General features: G+C 45.6%; 1 protein-coding gene across 3 annotated transcripts in view; it reads right to left on the reverse strand.

The window, feature by feature from the left end:
- Window positions 1–21,681, reverse strand: part of ccdc102b (coiled-coil domain containing 102B) — a 506,740-nt gene that overhangs the window by 321,967 nt on the left and 163,092 nt on the right. For all 3 annotated transcript variants that reach the window (XM_033018931.1, XM_033018930.1, XM_033018932.1), the window contains exon 4: window positions 13,788–13,896. In XM_033018931.1, the coding sequence (XP_032874822.1) occupies window positions 13,788–13,896 (109 nt within the window). The remainder of the gene's footprint in view (window positions 1–13,787; window positions 13,897–21,681) is intronic.

The following is a 21,681-nucleotide window of genomic DNA, read 5'->3' on the forward strand; positions in this document are numbered from 1 at the left end:
ATGCTTTTACCTGGGATGCCAAAATGGTTTTGAACTAACTTTGAAAAGGTAAGTGGGCAATTTATTGTGAAAAAGGGATGATTTTTAGAGTACAGGAAGCAAACGAGAGTGTGTGATTAGACTGGCTGGTTTAAGGGTTAGAAACATAGAAACCCAGAAAAATAGGTGCAGGAGTAGGCCATTCCTCCCTTCGAGCCAGCACCGCCATTCAATATGATCATGGCTGATCATGTAAAATCAGTATGTACACAAAAATGCTGGAGAAACTCAGCGGGTGCAGCAGCATCTATGGAGCGAAGCTTCTCCAGCATTTTTGTGTACCTTCGATTTTCCAGCATCTACAGTTCCTTCATAAACAACATGTAAAATAGTAAGATTAAACGAGAACTTACCAGTTTGAAGTTTGATCTGTATTTTATGAGGAGTTACGATGAGGGATTACGTGAAGAACCCGCTCAGTGCGCAGGCGCGGCATACTTCCAAGCAGCGGTGTGGAATCACAGATAGACACAGTTATTTGAAGTAAACATAGTAAAGATAAGGAGACATCAATTTATTCGTTTGATCCATATAATGAGGGTGGGAGCGGAGGGCACGTAATCCCTCATCGTAACTCCTCATAAAATACAGATCAAACTTCAAACTGGTAAGTTCTCGTTTAATCTTACTATTTTACTTCGGAGTCACGTGAGTGACTACGTGAAGATTTCAAAGCTCTGTGATTTCAAACCGTGTAACAGTTTCATTTCACTCACTGCCGAAGTTCTTGAGGGAGGAAGTGTTATCGTAATCAACCAATGAGTCTATTTGTAGAAAAACACAATGGTATTTTTTAAACAATAACAACAAAGAATTAAGTTGCTCCCCTGGGCTTAAATTAAATATTTGCAGTTCGTAAATCTTTACTGCAAATAAACCAGGTTTTGCCAACGGCTTATTATAAAATTTCTGAACGGTCTTTTCCCTTCCCACCATCCTGCTGTAGCCAGGATGTGGTCTATAGGCATGTCCATTCTTTAGCCGTCGACATGGATGCTGCCCTGGTGGAATAAAATTTGTACATGTTAGTGTTTATCCCAGCAGTTTCTAGCACCTGCTTGCGCCATCTCGCAATGGTTTGGCTCGTACCCCACCATAAGGTTTTTGTGACTGACCCACAAGGCTTTTCATCTCCCTCGAATATTTTGGTTGTATCTATGTAGGATAGTAGGTGGGTCATGGCACATAACCGTGGTTCTGGTGGGTAAGCCACGACTGGATTAGGTGTTCCTGGTCTGCTCTGTTTGACCAGTCGCTGGATAACGACAGATCTGGTCTGGAGCTGTGATCATGTTGTCCAGTCGCAATAGGTGTAGTGACTGGACCCTCTGAGCGGATACAAGTGCCATCAACATGAGCGTCTTTAGTGTAGCTTGCTCGAGGCCGGGGGATCTGGCTGGTGGCCATTCCCTGAGATATGTCAGGACCGCACTGATATCCCAAATATGGGTATACCTGGGCTTAGGGCTTGATATTGTAAATGCCCTTCATCAGTTTTACCACCAGTGGATGGGATCCCCATCGCCTGTTGTCCTGGCGCTGGTTTGAGATAAGCAGAAAGAGCACTCTGCGCTGTGTTGATGGCACTGTAGCTGATCCCTACATCGTGGTGTAGATAGGCCAGGAACTCCAGTATGTTGGTGGCTGTAGCTGTTGCGTATGTTGTCCCTGTTTCCTGGCAGTACTTCTCCCTTTTTTGATGCTGGTTAAGTACTGCCTCTTGGTGGATGTTCGAAGGGATGCCGACATGGTGGTGATGGTTTGTTTGGACAATCCCAGTTCCAGGTAAGGTCTGTTCAAACTTGCAACCCAGGCGTTTAATTTTCTCATGGCATGGGTGTTTAGCTTACCTGGTAGGTAAGTAGCTGATAGCCAAATATGTCTTTCGACACACCATTGCCAAATCATGATGACCAATTTGTCGCATTATAATGATTTTATGCCACCCATATGGTTAATATAAGCCATCACCGTAGTATTTATCAATTTGTAACCGAACATGCAAGTGCTGCATATTAGATACATATGCTTTTAAACCATAAAAGGCGCCCAACATCTCTAGATAGTTAATGCCCAGTGTAAGTAGTAATGATGACTCTAGTTTAGTCCATCTACCACTTGTGCTGGATATGGAGTTAGTCGCTCCCCAGCCTTGAGCACTGGCATCTGTTTGAATAACTAAAGTAGGGTTAGTGATAAAGATAGGGCTGAAACTATGCCAAACGTTTTCTGCCCACCACTGTAGCTCTGATATTGCTTCAGTGGGTAAGTTCATGACACGATCATAGTGACCTGTATGTCGTTTTATTGCCTGTACCTTTGCTCTCTGTAAATTTTTTGATAGTGCAAAGGTCCGAATTGTGTAGCCAGAAATGCTGCTACCATTTCCCCAATTACTCTTGCTACTTGTCGAATAGTTGGTCGCTCGTTGACCATTAAATTGTTGCATGATTGTGCTAATTCAACCATTTTTGCCTTTGGCAAGGTAACAGTCATATGGACTGAGTTAATTGTGAAGCCCAGGTAGTCCATGATAGTGGATGGCTTCAACTTAGATTTATCTGGATGTAGGACGAACCCCAGAGTTTCGAGGAGCTGTTTTGTAGCTGATACTGCTGCCACAGCCAATTCCATCGTTTTCCCTACTATCAGAATATCCTCCAGATATGTGATATATGTTTATATGACAATATGTTTTTGTTTTCTTAGTATTGCCATGGCTGGGTTCAATATTTTGGTGAATAATCTTGGGCTGAAGTTAGCCCATAGGGCAATGCTTTGTACCATCCAGATAAATTTTAGGTATCTGCGATGATCCTTGTATATGGGTACTAGATAGTAAGCATCTTTAAGATAAATGCTTGCCGTGAAGTGTCCTTTGGAATTCAGTTGTTTGGCAGTAACATATGTCTCCATTTTGAAATGTATATACTTAACAAATTTGTTTAGTGATGTTAAGTCAATGATGATGCGACAGCCACCATCTTTTTTGGTTTTAGTGAATATATTCGATACAAATTCCAAAGGTTCATGTTTGGTCTTTTCGATGACCCCCTTTGTGATAAGTCTCACCAGTTCAGCTTGTCCCTCGCGTTTCTCTTTGACGGAGGGAGAAATACCCTTTGGGGCCATTGTTGAACTGGCGGCGTTTTTTCTGACATGAATTGTATTTTATATCCACTAATGCTGTTGAGTATATACTTGTCACTCGTGACCATACCCCATGCTTCTTTAAACAAGTGTAATCTCCCCCCTGTTAATAAAGCACCCTTATTCTCTATATGCTGGTAGGGACCAGACCCACCTACCTCCATGGTTATTGGCGATTCTGTTTCTTCATTTTCCTGAAGATTTTGTTCTGACGTACTGGCGATGTTGGGGGGAGGCGCATTTTCCAGAGGGTCCGCTGCGGGCCCTGATCTAAAAAGATCTTTGGGGATAATGTGCGGACCCCAAGCGTTCACCAGTCCCATATTGCGGACGTCGACTGGTGGATGCCGTGGGGTGCTGCCGCTTGGGTATCGGAGGTCTTGGTTTGCTCGTCCCGGGGCCTGCCCTCATTAGGCCGAAGGTTTTTGATGCTTCCTGCATCTCCTTCAGTTTTTTATTGAAATCTTTCCCAAATAGCAGCGCGTCCGTCTCCGCAGCTGGGGCTCTACACAAGCCAGCAAATTTGGGATTGAGGGCAGGTCTTATGTTTCCCTCCGGAGATTGTTGATCTCAAATTGTGTGGTACACATTAATGCCAGCACATCCTGCTGGCAGGTATCCATCTCCGTGGTCTCCACGGAACGAGCAAAGGCTGTGATGGCCGACGTCAGGAGCCTTAGGATCCGCTGTAGCTTGAGTTCTTGGGTCCGGATGTGTGACCCCACATGCCCCCAGATTTGGCTGTTGACACTTTTTACTTTGAGGGCCTCACAGTTTTCTGGTGCTGTGCGTTGTTTCAGCACCTCAGCGAGCACCTTTTCCAGTAATGGTTTATTGGATAGATGGTTGATGCTGGCCGCCATTCTTGGTTCCAGCGGTGCTCCAGCCCGTGGGGTTGCTACAAAGCGGTCCATCACACCCAACAGCTCTTCCTGTTCCTGCACCCCTGGCATACTCCCGAATTTGTCCGCCTGCCCCTGTTCCAGACCAGCCCAGCCCTGGTCACCAATGCTAGCCTCCAGTAATGAGGGAGCAGAGGGCAGTGCATGAAACACTGTGGAGGGGGTGCCTGACCTCCCTCCGCGAGAGCACTCTTTCTGCGCATCTCGCTGGAGCTGCTCCAATAGCTGTTGGATGCAGCTCAGGCGGCTGTCTCTCCTCCATTTAGGTGGAGACATGTCCCCGTCCGACGAATCGGACGCCACCGGCCGGATGCCTGTTCGGATGGCTAGACATCCAGCCCGCAGTTCAGGCACTAGCGGGACTGGGCTCGGCGCGGTGATGGGGATAGCGGAGCGCCCGGTAATTGTCCCTACCGCCTTCTTCTGGAGCTTTTGTGCCTTGTAGTAACGAGAGCGCCCCTCAAGCAGCGCGTCTCGCAGGCACCTGCTCCGTGAGCCGCTCAGGCGGCTCTCTCTCCTCCCGTGCGGGTGGAGAGACGTCCCGTCCGAAATCGGGAACACCTGCCGGATGCCTCTTCGGGTGGCTATGCATCCAGCCCGCTGCTCAGGTACTAGCGGGCTGGGCTCGGCACGGTGTCGGGGAATAGAGGAACACCGGGTCGCTCCTACCGCCTGTTGCTGCTCCCCTCCCCGATGGGAAACGTTCCTCCTTGAACGGGGGACAGTTTTGTTCCAGAGCCTTTTTCTCTGCCTGTAAAAAACACAAGCAGAAAAAGGCTCACCTGTAAAAGAAACCCGACCTCAGGGTACTCACCTGACGGTCCGGTTCATTCTGTAGCGGGAGAGCCTAACTCCCGTTGCAGCCGCTGTTGCACTGCTGGCGTAACGCCGCGCCTGCGCACTGAGCGGGTTCTTCACGTAGTCACTCACGTGACTCCGAAGTAAAATCAATACCCCGTTCCTGCTTTTTCCCCCATATCCCTTGATTCCTTTGGCCCTTAGAGCTAAATCTAACTCTCTCCTGAATACTCTCAAGTGAATTGGCCTCCACTGCCTTCTGTGGCAGAGAATTCCACAGATTCACAACTCTCTGGGTGAAGAGGTTTTTCCTCATCTCAGTCCTAAATGGCCAACCCCTTATTCTTAAACTGTGACCCCTGGTTCTGGACTCCCCCAACATCGGGATGGAGTTGTGATGCATTCTGATCAAATGCTTTCTACGGCACATCTGTGGAAGTTGGTGAGAAGTTGGTAATCTGGAGGGTTGTTCAAGAAAACAACTATCTATCTTCTTCCCAGTGGAAATCATGAATGGCCAATCAGCCAATCAGTAAATCACTGGCAATCAGGAATCAGCAGATGTGCTGGGCTTGACAGCAACAACTACATCGCAAAAACGAGAAACCTTTTTATAAAAAAATCAAAATAGGAAAGATGGATAAAAACAGGGTATTGTGGATGTGTGTTGATTGATACGGGCTGATCAAACAATCTTGGGAATAGGGGGCTTGAGATGCAGGGTTAGAGGAGGCAGAGTCATTGATCGTACTAGTATCATTGCCTCATGGGATTCTCAAGCCCAGTCGACACATTCTTTCATCATACGTCAGTCCCGCCATTCCGGGAATTAACCTGATGAACCCACACTGCACTCCCTCAATAGCAATAATGTCACTCCTCAAATTAGGACACCAAAATTGCACATAATACTCCAGGTGCAGTCTCACCAGGGTCCTGCAACGGTGGAGCGGCCTCCAACCGGAATGACCTGGGGGCTTCAGTCGCGGAGCCTGTGGACTACTCACCATCGTGGGGCTGGCCGGCCTCGGAGCATCGGCAGCGGTGGTGGCTCGCTGCTGCGGCCCGACTCCGGAGCTCGGAGGCTCCAGCCGCAGGCCAGGTGGACAGGAACATCGGGAGCTCGCGGATGCCTGGTGGGAGACCGCTTTTCGGAGCTCCCGCAATGCAACTTCTCCTGCCCGTGTCGAGGGGTTGGAACGACCCGGAGCGGGGCCGTACATCGCCCGGAGCGGCTTTAACGGTCGCGGGACATGCCAACGCCCGCCGGGGGCTCCCATGTTGAGACATTAAGACCTGGAGCGGGCCGTACATCGCCCAGCGCGGTCTTAACGGCCGTGGGACTTACCATCGCCCGCCTGGGGCTTTAACATCGGGTGAAAAATGGAACACGGGGGAGAGAAAAGATTTTGCCTTCCATCACAGTGAGGAGATTCACTGTGATGGATGTTTGTGTGAATTGAATTGTTTGTGTGTCTTGTAGAAATTGTTTCTGTTTGTATGGCTGTAGAAACAGAGTTTCGTTTGAGCCTTATTTGAGGTTCAAATGACAATGAATAAATATTGTATTGTATTGCATTGTATTGCATAACAGCAGTTTGACCACCTTGATCCTAAATTCAAATCCTCTCGCAATGAAGGCCAACATGCCGTTAGATTTCTTAGCTCTCTGCTGTACCTGCATGCTTACTTTCAGTGACTGATGTACAAGCACACCCAGGTCTCGTTGCACCTCCCCTTTTCCTAATCTGACACCATTCAGATGAGAATCTGCCTTCCTGTTCTTTTAGCCACATTATACTGCATCTGCCATGCATCTGCCCATTCACCCAACCTATCCAAGTCACCCTACAGCCTCTTAGCATCCTCATAGCAGCTCCCACTGCCACTCAGCTTTGTGTTTTCCGCAAATTTGGAGATGTCTCATTTAATTCTCTCTTCTAAATCATTAATATATATTGTAAATAACTGGGGTGCTGGCACCGAGCCATGCGGCACCCCACTAGTCACTGCCTGCGATTCTGAAAAAGACCCGTTAATTCCTACTCTGCTTCCTGTCTGCCAACCAGTTCTCTACCCATGTCAATACCCTACCCCCAATACCACGTGCTCTAATATTGCACACTAATCTCTTGTGTGGGACCTTGTCAAAGGCTTTTAGAAAGTCCAGGTACACCACATTCACTGGCTCTCCCTTATCCACTCTACTTGTTACATCCTTGTTACAGCATAATTTCCCCTTCATAAATCCATGCCCCCTCCAATTAAGGTGCAACCCATCCCTTTTATACAGGTTTTCCCTGCCCCAGAAGAGATCCCAGTAATCTAGAAATCTAAATCCCTGCCCCCTGCACCAACTCCTCAGGCACACATTCAGGTCCCCTATCTCCCTGTTCCTACCCTGACTAGCACAAGGCACATGAAGCAACCCAGAGATAACCATCCTAGAAGTCCTGCTTTTCAGTCTCCTACCTGGTTCTCTATACTAACGTTGCGGAACCTCCTTCCTCTTCTTACCCACATCATGTGTGCCTACATGCACAACTACTTCCGGCTGTTCACCTTCTCTCATGAGGATGTTCTTAAAGGGCCTGTCCCACATAGGGGACTTCTTTGGCGAGTGCAGGAGATAATCGTAGGTAGTCGTAGCATGGTCGATACGTGATCCTAGGAAGTCAGTGTAACTCTCCTTCATGCACGAGGGATGTTCCCGCATACTTGCAGCCTCAGTTTGGTGGAGGAAAATGTTTCTGCTGAAAATTTTTCCGCAGGTAAAAATTGGTCCGCATGGTTCTTTTGAACTCGTAGTGCAGTGGTAGTGGGGTTGCCATGCAGTTATAGGTGGTCGAGGTAGCCATAGGCGATCTCCTTTGCTGACTGAGCATTTTAATTGGCTCATTGGGGATAAAAACATAAGCACTAGTTTTCAGAACCAAGGAAAACCGACCGGTAATGTTAAATGCCCGCTAAACTTTATTAAAAGTTGTCTGGCTTCTTAAAAGTGTCTCCACTCCTTCTCCCCCCCCTTCTCTCCCCTTTTCTCCCCTCCCCCCACCCCCCCCCCCCCTGCTCTTTTAAAGGACTTACCGTACACTGTGCCAACAGTCTTTTACCTTCCTGTTCATCGCGGGTATCACCTTAGCTTTGCATCGTGTGAATTTCAGACAGCACTCCCCTGCTTTCCCTGGCCCCCACCTTTGCGGTGTGTTTGAGTGTGTTTGAGTGTGTGCGTGTGCGTGTGCGTGTGCGTGTGCGTGTGCGTGTGCGTGTGCGTGTGCGTGTGTGTGTGTGTGTGTGTGCGCGGTCGATCCAGCTTGCGGATTTTCAGGCGAGTGCCCCCGAGCTTGAAGGTCAAAGACAGTTGCTGAAAAGTCGCGTCAGTGGCACAGGCCCTTAAGTCGTAGATAGTCGTAGCTTGTCCTACATAGTCGTAGGATGTCTTCTACATAGTCGTAGGATGCGTTTGATACATTCACATTTTCGGTGATTCAACAAGACTATGACGGTCACTTGTACTCGCAAAAGAAGTCGCCTAAGTGGGACAGGCCTTTAAGTCGGTCTGATGACTTACAGTTCTCTTTGTTCAAATATCAGAGACTTTTCCATTGCAGCAAAATAACACAGCCACATACTTCAGAGTACTGCAATTCACATTATGAGCTTTAAATTTGATACCAATTACACTTGTCTGGTTGGCTCGTATCAATATTGAACTCCCACAATGTTTGGCGCAAGTGGAATATAACATTTTCTGTAATTTCCCATGGCTGTTATACATAATCTATTGACTGCCTGTCATCTATTGTTCCAGAAAAATGCAGAAATTGGCCTTTTAAAAAAATGTGGGTAGGGAAGATTAAATTTCAGAATATCAGGAAAGCCTTATTGTAAAATTTTAAGTTAGTCGATTTCCCAAACCATGAATGTTAGGATTTCCCAAACTAGATTAGGATGAAATGATAACAGCAGGTAAAGTCTCTGTGGTAGAAAGTTATCTCTGCCCACAACAAGAATATCATTGTATTTATCCATTACACATCACTTCAAAAATCACTCCCATACATCGCTGGCTAGGCCAGCATTTATAATCCATTGTCAGAGCTCTTGAGCAGAAATGCGGTAAATCACTGCTTAAAATGGTTGCGGTCATTCGGGTAAAAGAACTCCCAATATTCTTTGTCAAAGAGTTCCAGGATGTAGACCCAGTCTACATAAACGGCTAATAATATATTTCCAAGTTACAATGGTTTATGGTGTCAGATTGACCTAATGGTTTTAGTGGATGTTTATGGTAGTGGATGTGGTGCCAGTTACGCAGGTTGCACTGTCCTGTGTGCCTTCAACCTGCTTGAGTGTTTTTGCAACTGCACTCATCCAGGTGAGTGACCTTCTGGATCATGCCTTTACAAGTTAATTATTCACCATAGGATACCCAGTCTCTGTATTTATAATGCCCCTGTCCCACTTCGGAAACCTGAATGGAAACCTCTGGTGAACTTGCGCCCCACCCAAGGTTTTCATGAGTCGCCAGAGGTTTTGATCACTCGCCTGGAAAGCCTCGACCGAAGCGTGAGCTGCATCTACTGACCAAAGATCCTACAGGATCTTTGCTACCGACCGCACACACATACACACAAACACGTCACGAAGGTGGGGGCCAGGGACAGCGGAGGAGCGCTGTCTGCGCGATGAAGAGGAAGATGAATGGCTGCCACAGAGCACGGTAAGTCCTTCAGAGAGCGCGGGAGGGAGGGAGAGATGGGGAAAGAAGGGGAGAGAAGGACAGAGAAGGGGAGAGAGAAGGGGAGAGAGGGGGGAGAAGGGGAGAGAGAGAAGGAGAGAGAAGGGGAGAGAAGGGAGAGAAGGGGAGAGAAGGGGAGAGAAGTTGGGGGAGAAGGAGTGGAGACAGTTTTAAGAAGTTTAATAAAGTTAGCGGGCATTTTACCTTCCGGCGGAACTTCTAGGTCCTGAAAACCAAAGATCCTACAAGATCTTTGCTGAAAACTCCAATGAGCCAATCAAAATAGCCGGTCAGCGAAGGAGATTGCCTTCGACTGCCTGTAAGTAAATAGCGACCCCACTCCACTGGCTTCGACCATACGGCAACCTATTTTTAGTCGCGGCCGGTTTTGAATTTGTTGAAATAATCGCAGGAACATAGAAGAAGCCTCAACTACGCGGAAACCACTTTTGACCATTAGGGAGAGTGACCAAAACCTCCGGGAACCACACGGATATCTTGGGTGGGGCGCAAGGTCACCAGAGGTTTCCGTTCAGGTTTCCTAAGTGGGACAGGGGCATAATGCTGGTTCATAGAACATATACCCAAACAACACAGGAACAGGCTCTTTGGTCCACAATATCTGTGCCGATAATTATGTCTAAGTTCCTCTGCCTGCAGGTAATGCATATCTATTCCCTGCATATTCAGGTGTCTTTCTAAAAACCTTTGAAATGCTACAATAGTATTTGCTTCCATCTCCTCCTTGGTACCGTGTTCCAGGCACCCACAACTCACTGCGCAAAAAAAGTTGCCTTGCACCTCACTCGTAAGCATTTCCCCTCTGATCGTAAAGCTGTACCCTCTAGTATTTGAAATTTTCACAGGGTATTAGATGGTATCTGACTCTATTATCCCAACAACACCTCACATATCTACATTAAACTCCATTAGCCATTACTCAGCCCACTTGCCCAACTGACCACGACCCTGCTGTAATTTTTGATAACCATTTACACTCTCTACGATAACAGGTCTCCAGTCCAAAAAACAACCTTCCACTACAATCTCTGCTTCCATGAAGCCAATTCTTCATTCAGTCAGTTAGCTCTCCCTGGATCCCATGCGCTTGCCTTCCAATGCAGCGTTCCTTGTCGATCCAAATGCATATATATGTTATCCCTCATAATCCTTTCCAGTAACTTGCCTAACACAGATGTACCACCGGGTCAGAAGTCTTCCCGCTGGGCTGCGGCTGCGGACGAGGAATGCGCCAGCGGTCTTTATCGAGGTGCCGTGGTCTCGATGCCTCCCGGATGGCCGCGGAGAACCCATCCATCACTCAGAAATCTCATAAATTAGAACACCCACCGTAATATTCATTCACAGCAACAGACCTATTAACAGATGACGCCATCTGAAAGACGAAGCTTCCAGACTCAAAGTTGCCTGAGATTATGCTGCAAAGCAATTTTCAAGTGTCTGGATGATTGCTGGTCAGCACAGACTCAGTGGGCCAAAGGGCCTATTTCCAAGTTGTATCTCTAGAGTCTAAAGTCTAATCAGATTTGAACAATGCTTGAAGGATTAAAATTATGTGGGCTTGGAATGTTTATTTTGTGACGGCTTTTATTTTTGCACTGTGACAAGGTTGGTGATGTGGCGCTACCTGGTGGTGAACCATGCGCAGTGCGAACCCTCGGCTCTGGAGGGAGGAGTCAAGTGTCTCGGGGATGGGAGGTGCAGGTCACGGGGCTCCCCTGGGAGTATATAAGGTCGGGCACCACCCGTGCCCATTTGAAGGAGTAGGGAGCTGTACGGTGAGAACCATTAAAGACATATTGACTACACAAACTTTGTGTCCCGTTTCGTTCCAGGCTGGACATCTTCGAGTCCCGCCACAGTGCTATGAATAGTCTACAATCATGTATTCTTTCCGCTGACTGGATAGCACGCAACAAATGCTTTTCACTGTTTGTGGAGGTAGTTGAGGGATCAAATAATGAGATTGCAAATTCATCAAAGCAAGCAGGAATAGGAAATTTAAGTGGTTTAAATCAGATTTCTGAAAAGAAATGTGTGGGGGGCTTAAGCGATTAGTAAATTAAATCTTTTTTTTTTAAAGGAGGTGTGTAATACAGGAGATAACCAAACGAGGATAAAGTGTAAATTAAATTAGAGTCGGCATAAAACAGAATCTGGAATTCGTAACAAGAAAAGCTGCTGCAACAGTTTAGCCCTGGTGTTTGTGTCTTATTTGTCACCATTATTATAAACTATGAATCATCCTGCTTTTGAATAATGAAACCTGTAGTTTCACATCCAAGTGGTCCAGCCATTTCATGCAGAACTCTTCAATATGTTTTCTTGCATTGAAGATGTTCTAACCCAGTAACGCTGCCATGTAGATCATTTGACTTGTTTACTGATAATTAACATCAACTAAAATTCTACCAGGAGTATGATAACTGCCTTCAGCACTATGGGATTAAGTCTGATACAAAAGTGAGGAGTCCTATATCTTTCCAAACAGTGCGAGTGGAAATTTGGAAATGGCAAACAAAACTAGGTTAGAACATAAAAATAGAACAGCACAGCATAAGAGCAGGCTCTTTGGCCCACAACATCTATGCCGAACATAGAAACATAGAAAATGTAGAAAATAGATACAGGAGTAGGCCATTCGGCCCTTCGAGCCAGCACGCCCATTCAATATGATCATGGCTAATCATCCAAAATCTGTACATCGTTCATGCTTTTTCCCCATATCCCTTGATTCCGTTAGCCCAAAGGGCTAAATTTAACTCTCTCTTGAAAACCATGATGCCAATACCAACTCTTAGCTGCCTGTATGTAATCCATTCCCAGCATATCCATATGCCTATCCAAAAGTCTCTTAATTGGTTCTATCGTAACTGCCTCAGCCACCACCCCCACAGCGCGTTCCAGGCACACTGGTCCTGAAGCAGCTTCCAACACATTGCTCTACAGCGCCCAGAAAAGACTATCCTTGAAGGCATAATCTCACATGGCAGCCAGTCACCAGTATCACACGTACTGCTTTGAGGAAATAAGTGGCTCCATGCCAGAATAACTTCACAACTGTAAATCTCTGTGCTTCCTCTCCACGGTTGAGCCACTTTCCTAGAGTTGCCAGCCACACTTCCCACATGCATGAGCTACCAGGATATACTGGATGCTGTAATGTGGATCACAATCAGAAAAGCCGGATCCACTTTCGCATTTGGCGTGCTTTCCCCTGGAAATGATTCCTTACACAATTTAGTCTCCAAGTAAAATCAATTTAGAAAAACATCGAGCTAAAGAAAAATTATTGTGATCCAACGTTTAGGCAATGTGGCGCCACTTTTCCCGAGGAAGCTGTATTGCTTAATGTGGGTACACAAAAATGCTGGAGAAACTCAGCGGGTGCAGCAGCATCTACGGAGCGAGGGAAATAGGTAACGTTTCGGGCCGAAACCCTTCTTCACAGTAATATGGTACTTGATGAAAAATGCATCATCAGGTATTGCACGTACCATGTATGCTGGCCTAGAAATCAGTGTTAATGTAACTCCACATATTTTCAATTAGAAGAGAGAAAAGTACAAGGTAAACACCAAATGCTGGAGTAACTCAGCAGGACAGGCAGCATCTCTGGAGAGAAGGAATGGGTGACGTTTTGGGTCGAGACCCTTCTTCAGACCCGAAAGAAGTCTGAAGAGTCTGAAGAAGGCTCGGAAGAAGGGTCTCAACCCGAAACGTCACCCATTCCTTTTCCCCAGAGATGCTGCCTGTTACTCCAGCGTTTTATGCCAACCTTCGATTTGAACCAGCATCTGTAGTTCTTTCCAATACGAAAAGTACAAGGTGCAGCATATGATGCAATAAAAGGCTAATAAAAAAATGTTATACACTAACATTCAATAAGGCATAAAACTTGGCTTAGTTCTACAACTTAATTAATTTGGTGTAATGACACAACAAAAATAAAACATAAAATACATTTATTCCCAATTATCAGCCATAAAATAAGTAGCCTTTTATCTATATTTGCCCCACAATTTATTGAAGTGACTTTCCAGATTCCCAGGAAGTTCAAAAAAAGAAAAGTAATAAAATACGCAACAGCCAGCAAGTGGTGTGTCAGCATTCCCAGTGCTCAGGTGGTCTCATACCTGTTTAAGGATTTCTTGCTTCGACTTGCTCAGGTCTTCGTATTTGATCTTCCAATGCGATAAATCTGCTTCCAGTTTTTCAATCTGCCTTCTAAGAGTTGCTTTATCCCTGTGTAAAAAAATATTGAGAAAGAATTTTAGTTCAGTAAGGGAAGTGCAACAAACAATAATTGTGTGCCATGAACACATATAAGCATTCCAATATTTAAATAAATGCACATATAGCAGTTTGTGTATAGCAATTTCTTATGTGGTCTAAAGGGACAAAAAAAAATAATTCAGATTCAGATTCAATTTTAATTGTCATTGTCAGTGTACAGCACAGAGACAACGAAATGCATTTAATTAACTGTGGATTAATTAATGCTGGAAGGAGTCAGTGAACTCAGCATCGGTACCCTACAACAATTTACACCTTGAAATACAAGGAACTACAGATGCTGGAATCTTGAGCAAAACACAAAGTGCAGAAGGAACTAAACAGGTCAGGCAGCATCTATGCAGGAAATGGACAGGCAACATTTTGAGTCACAACCCCCTCTTCTGAAGAAGGCTTCCGACCCGAAACATCGCCTATCCATTCCCTCCACAGATACTGTCTGACCTGCTGAATTCCTCCAGCACTTCACTGTTTACACCTTTTGCTTCCACAGATGTCGCTTGACCCGCTGAGATTTTCCAGCATTCTTTTTTGTTGTTATTTTGAAATTTTGAAATGTTCTCTGAAAAATCAGTATCTGTCAAGGTATCGAATAATCACACGCTTGGAGCAATCCATTCAAAAGGGCTGAATAAAAAATGTGCTTTTATGTGGTGCCTTTGACATTTGCAGTATGCTCCAAAGCAGTTCACAGTTAATTAAATAATCTGAAACAGGAGCTGCCTGAGAGACTGATTGGACAATTCTTTCAAAGAGACAGCACAGATACAATGAACAAAAGCCTCCCTTTGAGGTATACAATCTTCTACACAAAGTGATATTTCCACAGTCAATCCAATTATGAGAACACAGAAAAGGTTGAAAATGAGTGAAGTACAAAGGGATCTAGGTGTACATGAAACACAACAACTGTGTATACAGATATCTTAAATAATAGTAAAGCCAATGGCATAATTCCCTTTATTACAAGAGGTTAGAGTTAAGCAATTATTTCTTCTCCCTGCTCCCATCGGGCAGAAGAATCAGAAGCTAGGAAAACATGGACCACCAGACTCGGGAATAGCTTTTTCTCTTTAGATTATCAGGCTTCAGAATGGTCATTCTTTGAGGGTACAGACCAATTCTCCTCTACCTCATTGCGGGCATATTGCACTTTACCTCTGGAATCGTTACGTTATAAGGCTGAGAACAATGTTCTGCAATGTATCTTTCTCTTTGCTCTAACTTTTGTACTAAGTTTGGCTTGATTGTATTTATGTACAGTATTATCGGATTTGATTGGAATGTGTGCAAAACAAAGCGTTTCACTGTACCTCAGCACGACAATAATAAACCTAATACTAAAAAAAGCATTGGTAGAGTTGTACAGTGTTGGTGAGATCACACCTGGAGTAGTGTATAGTTTGGTCCCCTTATATATGACAGAATAGTCTAGCATTGGGACAATCCATCAGAGTTTCAAGAGGCTAATTCTATTCGGACAATCCTTTGATAGGGATGGACGGACTTCCTATCACAAACAGATTTTCTGGAAACATACAAGATCTGAAGGATAGATGTTTTCACAAACAGGAGAATCTTGATCAAGGAGACATAGATATCTCTCATTTCCTTTTCCCTTGACTTTGAGTCTGAAGAAAGGTCTCAATCCGAAACGTCACCCATTCCTTCACTCCAGAGATGCTGCCTGTCCTGCTGATTTACTCCTGCATTTAGTGTCTATCTTAGACATTGTTACAAGATTAGAGGATGACCTTTTAAATCAGTGTACGGATATTTTCTTGAGGAGGGTAGAGAATATTGGGAATTCTCTATGATACAGGGTTGTTCAGGCTAGATGGTGACATTTCAAAAGGACATAATAACCCCTTTCTATAACAGACTACGGGGGGGGGATGGTATCCGTTTTTGCCTATTGTCCGCCATGATTGAGTAAGGTATTATCATTGTATAAATGGTGGAAATAAACAACTGCAGTTGTTGGTTAATGCACAAAAGGACACAAAGTACTGGAGTAACTCAGCAGCCGTCCGTCTTAAATTCGTTTTTTTTTAGTTTTTAGTGAGTCCTGTTTTTTTGTTTGTAGGGGATATGGTCTTTTAATGTGGGGGGGTAGGTGTTACTTTATTTATAGGTCCCTACCTGGTCGGTGTGGCAGCCTTTTTTCCGGGCTGCCCGTCGACCCGTAGTCGTGGCCTACCAGCGGGCTTGGAGCGCCGTTTCTTGGCGGGAACCACCCAGCACCTCGGCCTGCGTGGCGGCACTGCATTGGAGCGCTGGAGCGGAGCGGAGCGGAGCGGAGCGGGCGATGCCTTGCCTGGGTCGCCACGCTGGAGCTCTGGCGAGCTGGACCGCCGTGAGCAACATCTCCGGGCTGCGGGTTTGCGGAGCGGAGAGGCGGCGTGCGTAGAGGCGGCAAGGCGGCAGTGAGGAGAGCGGTCGCCGACTTTTTCATCTGGAGCCTAGGAGCGCCAAACCGGCGCGGCCTTGTCGGCTTCGGCAGCCGCGGGCTCCAACCAAGAAGCGGCCGTTCCAAGTGGCCCAGCCGCCGAAAGGACTCTCCCGACGCCGGGGCAAGACCACCCGGTGAGAACGGCCAGGGACATCGGGCCTCCGTAGAGGCAATTGCGGTGGCCTCAATAGGCCTGACTTTGGGGTGAACAAGGGGTGGGGACTGGACATTGTGCCTTCCCCCACAGTGCTATCCACTGTGGGGGGATGATTTTTTTTTGATTTTTTTTTGTCTAACTGTAGTCTTGTAGGTCTGTGTCCAAGATGGCTGCCGTGAAGAGAGAGTGGACGCTGGCACGAATTGGTTGCCGCTGCTCTCTCTTCACACTGTGTTTTTGATTTTCTGTTTTTGGATTGAATTCTGTTTTTAATTTGTGTCATTGTGATGTCTTTAATTACTTGTTTTACTCCGATTATATGTTTTTATTCCGATTACTATGTAAGGTGTCCTTGAGATTTTGTATGAAAGGCGCCCATTAAATATAAAATTTATTATTATTATTATTATCTTTGGAGACAAGAGACAATAGACAATAGTTGCAGGAGTAGGCCATTTGGCCCTTTGAGCCAGCACCGCCATTCAATGTGATCATGGCTGATCATCCCCAATCAGTACCCCGTTCCTGCCTTCTCCCTACATCCCCTGACTACACTATTTTTAAGAGCCCTATCTAGCTCTCTCTTGAAAGCATCCAGAGAGCCTGCCTCCACCGCCCTCTGAGGCAGAGAATTCCACACACTCACCACTCTCTGTGAGAAAAGTGTTTCCTCATCTCCGTTCTAAATGGCTTACTCCTTATTCTTAAACTGTGGCCCCTGGTTCTGGACTCCCCCAACATCGGGAACATGTTTCCTGCCTCTAGCGTGTCCAAGCCCTTAACAATCTTATATGTTTCAATGAGATAGCCTCTCATCCTTCTAAACTCCAGAGTGTACAAGCCCAGCTGCTCCATTCTCTCAGCATATGACAGTCCCGCCATCCCGGGAATTAACCTTGTAAACCTAGGCTGCACTCCCTCACAGAGTAGGTTACGAACATGGGTAGGTTACGATTCGGGTTGAGACCGTTCTTCAGACTCTTGGTCCAGAAAGGGGCCTGGATTCCAGGTGAGTTGATGGCCCCAGCCTGCTCATGGCCGGGAGAGAGGCGAGGATCGGCGGAATCAATGGTCACAGGCCACGGGCGGTCGGAATGCATGTAATGCACCTGCAACCTCCGGCAACCACCTTCAATTAGCATCGCAACCGGCTTTGACTAAAAAATTACCGATTTTTAAAATGGCAACCTATTTTTAGTCGCGGCCGGTTTTGAATTTTTTAAAATAATCGCCGGAACATAGAAGAAGCGGAAACCACTTTCGACCATTAGGGAGACTGACAAAAACCTCCGGGAACCGCTCGGAAACCTTGGGTGGGGCGCAAAGTCTCCAGAGGTTTCTGTTCAGGTTTCTTAAGTGGGACAGGGGCATAAGGGTCAGTGGAAGGCTCCTTGGAAATGGCTGAGGAAGCTGTGGGCCTGTTGTGGCAGTAGAAGGTCAGGCCTGGAATAGGCACTTAGGAAACCTGAACGGAAACCTCTGGAGACTTTGCGCCCCACCCAAGGTTTCCGTGCGGTTCCCGGAGGTTCCCGGAGGTTTTTGTCAGTCTCCCTAATGGTCGAAAGTGGTTTCCATTTCTTCTTTGTTCCGGCGATTATTTTGAAAAAATTCAAAACCGGCCGCGACTAAAAATAGGTTGCCCTTTTAAAAATCGGTAATTTTTTAGTCAAAGCCGGTTGCGATGCTAGTTGAAGGTGGTTGCCGCAGGTTGCAGGTGGTTGCCGGAGGTTGCAGGTAGGGGAAGGTAAGACCTTCCACTACCTGCAACCTTCGGCAACCACTTTACACAGAGGAAACGAAAAAACGTTGCTCAATCGGTTTCCATTCAGTGTAAAAATAAAAACAAAAAGGATAATACATAGAGCTTTAAAAACAAATTAAAATTACCATTTTTAAAAAGAAAGTAGGCCTAAAAATTAACAATATAATAAAAACAGTCATCCTGATCGACAGTGGCTTCACAATGGCTTTAATTTGACAGGTGCCTAACTGTCAAAGCATGGGCGCGGTTGGGTGTGTGGATGAGCGATATTTTGGGAGGGGACAAAGTCCGTTAATCAGTCTTATTGCCTGTGGGAAGAAGCTGAGGAGCATCCTGCTGGTTTTGCAGCTGATGCTCCTGTACCTCTTCCCAGATGGCAGAATGGAAAAGATGTGATGTGATGGGTGGTAGGGGTCCTGGATGATGGAGATGGCTCTACTGATGCTCCTCTTCTTGTATATCTCCAGCAGGAAAGGGAGTGGGGCACCGATAATCCTGTTGCACCGATAATCGTGCGAACCAATCTGAAGATTTGCAATCATCAGCAAACATTGCTACATCCGACCTTGTGATAAATGAAAGGTCATAGGTGAAGCAGCTGAAGATGTTTGGGCCCAGGACTCCAGAAGGAGGTTAGGATGATTAATTTTCAACAGCCAAAGTTATTTTAATTTGTGTCATGTATGAATCAAACAAATGGAGTGCTTTCTCCTTAATGCCCAATGGCTCAGTAACATCAGCGCTCCTCGATGCCGCATTTGATGCCAAGGAAAGTCACCGCCACCTCACTTCTGGAGTTCAGCCCTTTGGACCATGTTTGTATTCAAGGTTATGAAGTCTGGAGCAGAATGATGTTGAGGAAAACCAAAGCAAGCACCAGTGATTGCAGAGCAAGTTTTTTGAGAGCACACCCAATTATATCTCCTTGCAATTTGCTAATGATTTGAAACAAGCTAATTGGACCGTAATCAGCTGGACTTGTTCTGCTTTTCATGAACAGGACAAATCCGGGCAAACTTCCACCTTGTCAGGCACATGCCAGTGTTGCAACTGCAGTAGAACAGCTTGGCTCGAGGCACGGCTTGTTCTGGAGCACAGGTCTGCAGCACTCCAACTTGAATATTGTCCAGTCCCACAAGCGTATGCTGTGGAGTTTTAACCCGATCCCATTGAAAGTGGGAGCACGGAGCCCTGCCTACTACATGCTGTCTTTGTTGTTGCAGTTTCACCACCTCCTTCCACAGTTATTCCTGGTGCTGCTTCCAATGAAACTGGGATTGATCCCCTGGCCTGACTGTCTTGACAGAGTGAGTAACATGCTGGTCCCTGAGGTTAGATTTTTTTTAGTTGTGTACGTTTCTGCTGCTGATGTTTCACGGTGCCTTGTGGATGCCCAATATTGATCTGCCAGACCTGTTCTGAGTCTTTTTCACCTCACATGAATGTAGTCAGAGTTAAAGAGCATGAATATAGAACCTACAACCAAATTCATCCATGCCAACAAAACTGCCTCCCTGAGCCTGTCCCATTGGCCTGTGTTTGGCCCTATCTATACACCTGTCCAACTGTCTTTTAAATGCTGTTATTGTACCTGCTTCTTGCACATCCTCTGGCAGCTCATTCAATATTCCCACTCCTCCGAGGATGAAAAACATGCCCCCTCAGTTCCTCTTTAAATATTTCCCCTCTCATCTTAAAACTCTGCCCTCCAGTTTTAGATTCCTCTCCCTTGGGGAAAGGATTGTGACAATCTGCCTTATCTATGTCCCTCATAGAAACATAGAAACATAGAAACATAGAAAATAGGTGCAGGAGTAGAGACCATTCGGCCTTTCGAGCCTGCACCACCATTCAATATGATCATGGCTGATCATCCAACTCGGTATCCTGTACCTGCCTTCTCTCAATACCCCCTGATCCCTTTAGCCACAAGGGCCACATCTAACTCCCTCTTAAATATAGCCAATGAACTAGCCTCAACTACATTCTGTGGCAGAGAATTCCAGAGATTCACCACTCTCTGTGTGAAAAATGTTTTTCTCATCTCGGTCCTAAAAGACTTCCCCCTTATCCTTAAACTGTGACCCCTTGTTCTGGACTTCCCCAACATCGGGAACAATCTTCCTGCATCTAGCCTGCCCAACCCCTTAAGAATTTTGTAAGTTTCTATGAGATCCCCTCTCAATCTTCTAAATTCTAGCGAGTACAAGCCGAGTCTATCCAGTCTTTCTACATATGAAAGTCCTGACATCCCAGGAATCAGTCTGGTGAACCTTCTCTGTACTTCCTCTATGGCAAAAACGTCCTTCCTCAGATTAGGAGACCAAAACTGTACGCAATAGGGTGATTTCACGAAAGGTCACTGGAGCGTAAATCCCCACTCACGTGACCGAAAATTTTAACTGGGGGACAAGCGTCACTTCCGGTACATGTTAGTGGATGGGAAAACACGCACTTTCACACCCGTTAAAAACATCGAAAACGGCCAGGTTTTGAGCTGCAATTTACGGAGCCAGTCGGGGTGACCGTGAGGAACAGCTACCTAAATTTACAGTCCAAAAAAAAGATAGAAACTAAGGTAAATACAAGAGCGAGCTGAAGGTGTAAAAAAGGCGGAAGTGCTAGCGGACTTTTTTCTTGGAGATTTAAAGATCCAAAATATCGGGAATTATCGCGTTTGCTCGCTGCATTTCATCAAAAGTGGCATTATTGACTTTTTATCTTTATTCATTTGTTATATGAAAAGTATTAAAAGTTAGAAACCCGTCAGTAAAATTGCAAAATCGCCCATGGTTCTCGGGTGGGTTTTAACATGCAAAATGAAAACGCTTCTGAAGCTCCATTTACCATTTAAATAATCGTAAGCTTGCATCTCAGTAAAATTTATTTCAAAACGCATTGATAGCTTACGATTATTTAAATGGTAAATGGAGCTTCAGAAGCGTTTTCATTTTGCATGTTAAAACCCACCCGAGAACCATGGGCGATTTTGCAATTTTACTGACGGGTTTCTAACTTTTAATACTTTTCATATAACAAATGAATAAAGATAAAAAGTCAATAATGCCACTTTTGATGAAATGCAGCGAGCAAACGCGATAATTCCCGATATTTTGGATCTTTAAATCTCCAAGAAAAAAGTCCGCTAGCACTTCCGCCTTTTTTACACCTTCAGCTCGCTCTTGTATTTACCTTAGTTTCTATCTTTTTTTTGGACTGTAAATTTAGGTAGCTGTTCCTCACGGTCACCCCGACTGGCTCACTTAATTGCAGCTCAAAAACTGGCCGTTTTCGATGTTTTTAACGGGTGTGAAAGTGCGTGTTTTCCCATCCACTAACATGTACCGGAAGTGACGCTTGTCC

The sequence above is a fragment of the Amblyraja radiata genome, chromosome 4 (genome assembly GCF_010909765.2).
Source record: "Amblyraja radiata isolate CabotCenter1 chromosome 4, sAmbRad1.1.pri, whole genome shotgun sequence".
NCBI classification, from domain to species: domain Eukaryota; kingdom Metazoa; phylum Chordata; class Chondrichthyes; order Rajiformes; family Rajidae; genus Amblyraja; species Amblyraja radiata.